Source organism: Penaeus monodon, chromosome 26 (assembly GCF_015228065.2).
Source record: "Penaeus monodon isolate SGIC_2016 chromosome 26, NSTDA_Pmon_1, whole genome shotgun sequence".
Classification (NCBI taxonomy): Eukaryota; Metazoa; Arthropoda; class Malacostraca; order Decapoda; family Penaeidae; genus Penaeus; species Penaeus monodon.
Genome location: NC_051411.1, coordinates 17,181,432 through 17,183,931, shown reverse-complemented (window position 1 = coordinate 17,183,931; position 2,500 = coordinate 17,181,432). Strand labels below are relative to the sequence as shown.

The 2,500-nt window shown below is 30.9% G+C and overlaps 1 protein-coding gene across 1 annotated transcript in view; it reads left to right on the top strand.

Moving 5' to 3' along the window:
• The window catches only part of LOC119589599, a 12,830-nt gene extending 10,594 nt beyond the window's left edge, over positions 1–2,236 (top strand). Inside the window, exons 4-5 of the mRNA XM_037938196.1 lie at positions 1,766–1,909; positions 2,167–2,236. Coding sequence (XP_037794124.1) covers positions 1,766–1,909; positions 2,167–2,236 — 214 coding nt within the window. The remainder of the gene's footprint in view (positions 1–1,765; positions 1,910–2,166) is intronic.
• The last annotated feature ends 264 nt before the right edge of the window (positions 2,237–2,500 follow it).

Below are 2,500 nucleotides of genomic sequence, written 5' to 3'. Positions count from 1 at the left end.
GTATTCTGTATGTACATCTATGTGGTGTGTGGTGGGTGTGGTCAACACACACAAGCACAACACACACACACCCACACACACACACAACACAACACACACACACCACACACACACACATATTATATATCTATATATATATATATATATATATATATATAATATATAGGTGTATTATATATATATATAAATACATATTTATATATTATATATACTATATATTACACACACACACACACACACACACACACACACACCACACATATATATATATATATATATATTATATATATATATATATTATCTATATATATCTATAATATATATGTGTGTGTGTGTGTGTTGTGTGTGTGTGGTGTGATATGTGTGTGTGTGTTGTGTGTGGTTGGTGGGTGTGTGTGTTTGTGTATATAGATATATATAATATATATATAGTATATATATATATATCATCTATATATCTATTCATATGTGTGGTTTGTGTGTGTTGTGTTGTGGGTGTGTGTGTGTGTGTGTGGTGTGTGTGTGTGTGTGAATTATGTGTGGTGGGTGTGTGTACCACACACACACACACATCACACGACACCACCACACACCCACACATATATTATAATATAATATATATATATATATAATATTATATATATATATATATATATCTATATCCATATTTATATATGTAATATATACTATATTATATGTACACACACACACCACACACACACACACACACATCTCTCTATATATATATATATATATAATATGATATATAGTCTATATATAATATATATATATATTATATCTATATATTATATATGTGTGTGTGGTGTGTGTGTGGTGTGTGTATTGTGTGTGTGGTGTGTGTGTTGGGTGTGTGTGTGAATTATGTGTGTGTGTGTGTACACACACACACACACACACACACACGAAACACACACACTATCTGTTTAGGGTTTGGTCTGTACTTCTCTCTCATCCCTCTCTCTCTCTCTCTTCTCTCTCTCTCTTCTCTCTACTCTCATATATATAATATATATATATGATATATATATATATATACTATATATACTAGTATATATATATATATATGTGGTGTGTGTGTGTGTGGTGTGTGTGTGTGTGTGTGTGTGTGTGTGTGGTGTTGGTGTGTATCTATCTATATGATATATATATATATATATTATATATATATATATATATATATTGATATTTTTTTTTTTTTTTTTTTTTTTTTTTTTTTTTTTGTGTGTGTGTGTGTGTGGTGTGGTGTTGTGTGTTATATCTATATTATATGTATTCTTTATATATATGATATAAGATATATATATATTCTATATATATATATACACACACACGCACACACGCTTATACACGCACTCTAACAGAGCAGCCTTCCCTCTGAACATTGGAATTCGTGTTCAATGAACTCACACATAGCCGTTTTTTTATGATTATTATCATTTGTGCTCTTTCAAACTCCATCCCGAAGTCCTAGACAGCAAGTTATGATCTTCTAGAATAACAATTTTATTGCCTTTTGCTTTCCGAATAATTGTTTATACATTTTATTTCGTTGAAGACTGACAGAGCATGAAAATATGCAGACCTATTTCGTGTGTTTTAAGTGGATGTATGTCTTTGTGTACATACGCGTTCGTGTTATTTCTCCCATTTTTTCCCGACTTACCCTACCTAGTTGTCAGGCCTTTTTTGGTACAGCGCTCTAAGTGAGAATATGACCGTGCCCTGTATCTCTTGTATTATTCAGTCCTACGGGAGAGTTCACTGTTTACTCGTCCTCTCCCTTTCATGCGTCGCGGCAAACAGCGGGCGAAGAGGGTTGGCAGATCCCTACATTAGATTATGGGAATGACCTGGAAATGGCTACCTGTATTTCACTACATTCCCGATGGTTGCGTGCGAGCACATCAATTAATACGTGTTCTATACTAACTTATATCTTTTCATATAATGAAAGGGAGCTATGATAGAGTTGATATAACCAGACTAGGAAAAATGTCTAGAATGGGGATCAAATTTTTTGCGTCAGTGACCATATTAAACTCTTCCTTTTAATGATTCATATTCCACAACTCAAATCAAATAAACTGCAACTGCATTATATAACTGCAATGGCTCCTAATCTGGCTATTAGTGTGAGCCTTTTAGGGACGGAAAAGGTCGCTATGACATTATAGCATTCATTGACTTGAGCACAAAAAGGCCAGTATCGGCGTAAAGATAAGCGTGTGTGTATGTATAGTATTATATATATATATATATATCTATATATAGATATATATATCTATATATATATCATATCTAATATATATATCATATATATTAGAAAAAAATATTACATATCTATATAATAATATATACTATATATATATATATATATCTTATATATATATATAGATATCGATATACATTTATATATATATATATATATCTATATTATATATATATATATATATATCTAATACTATATTCGTTGTGGTGT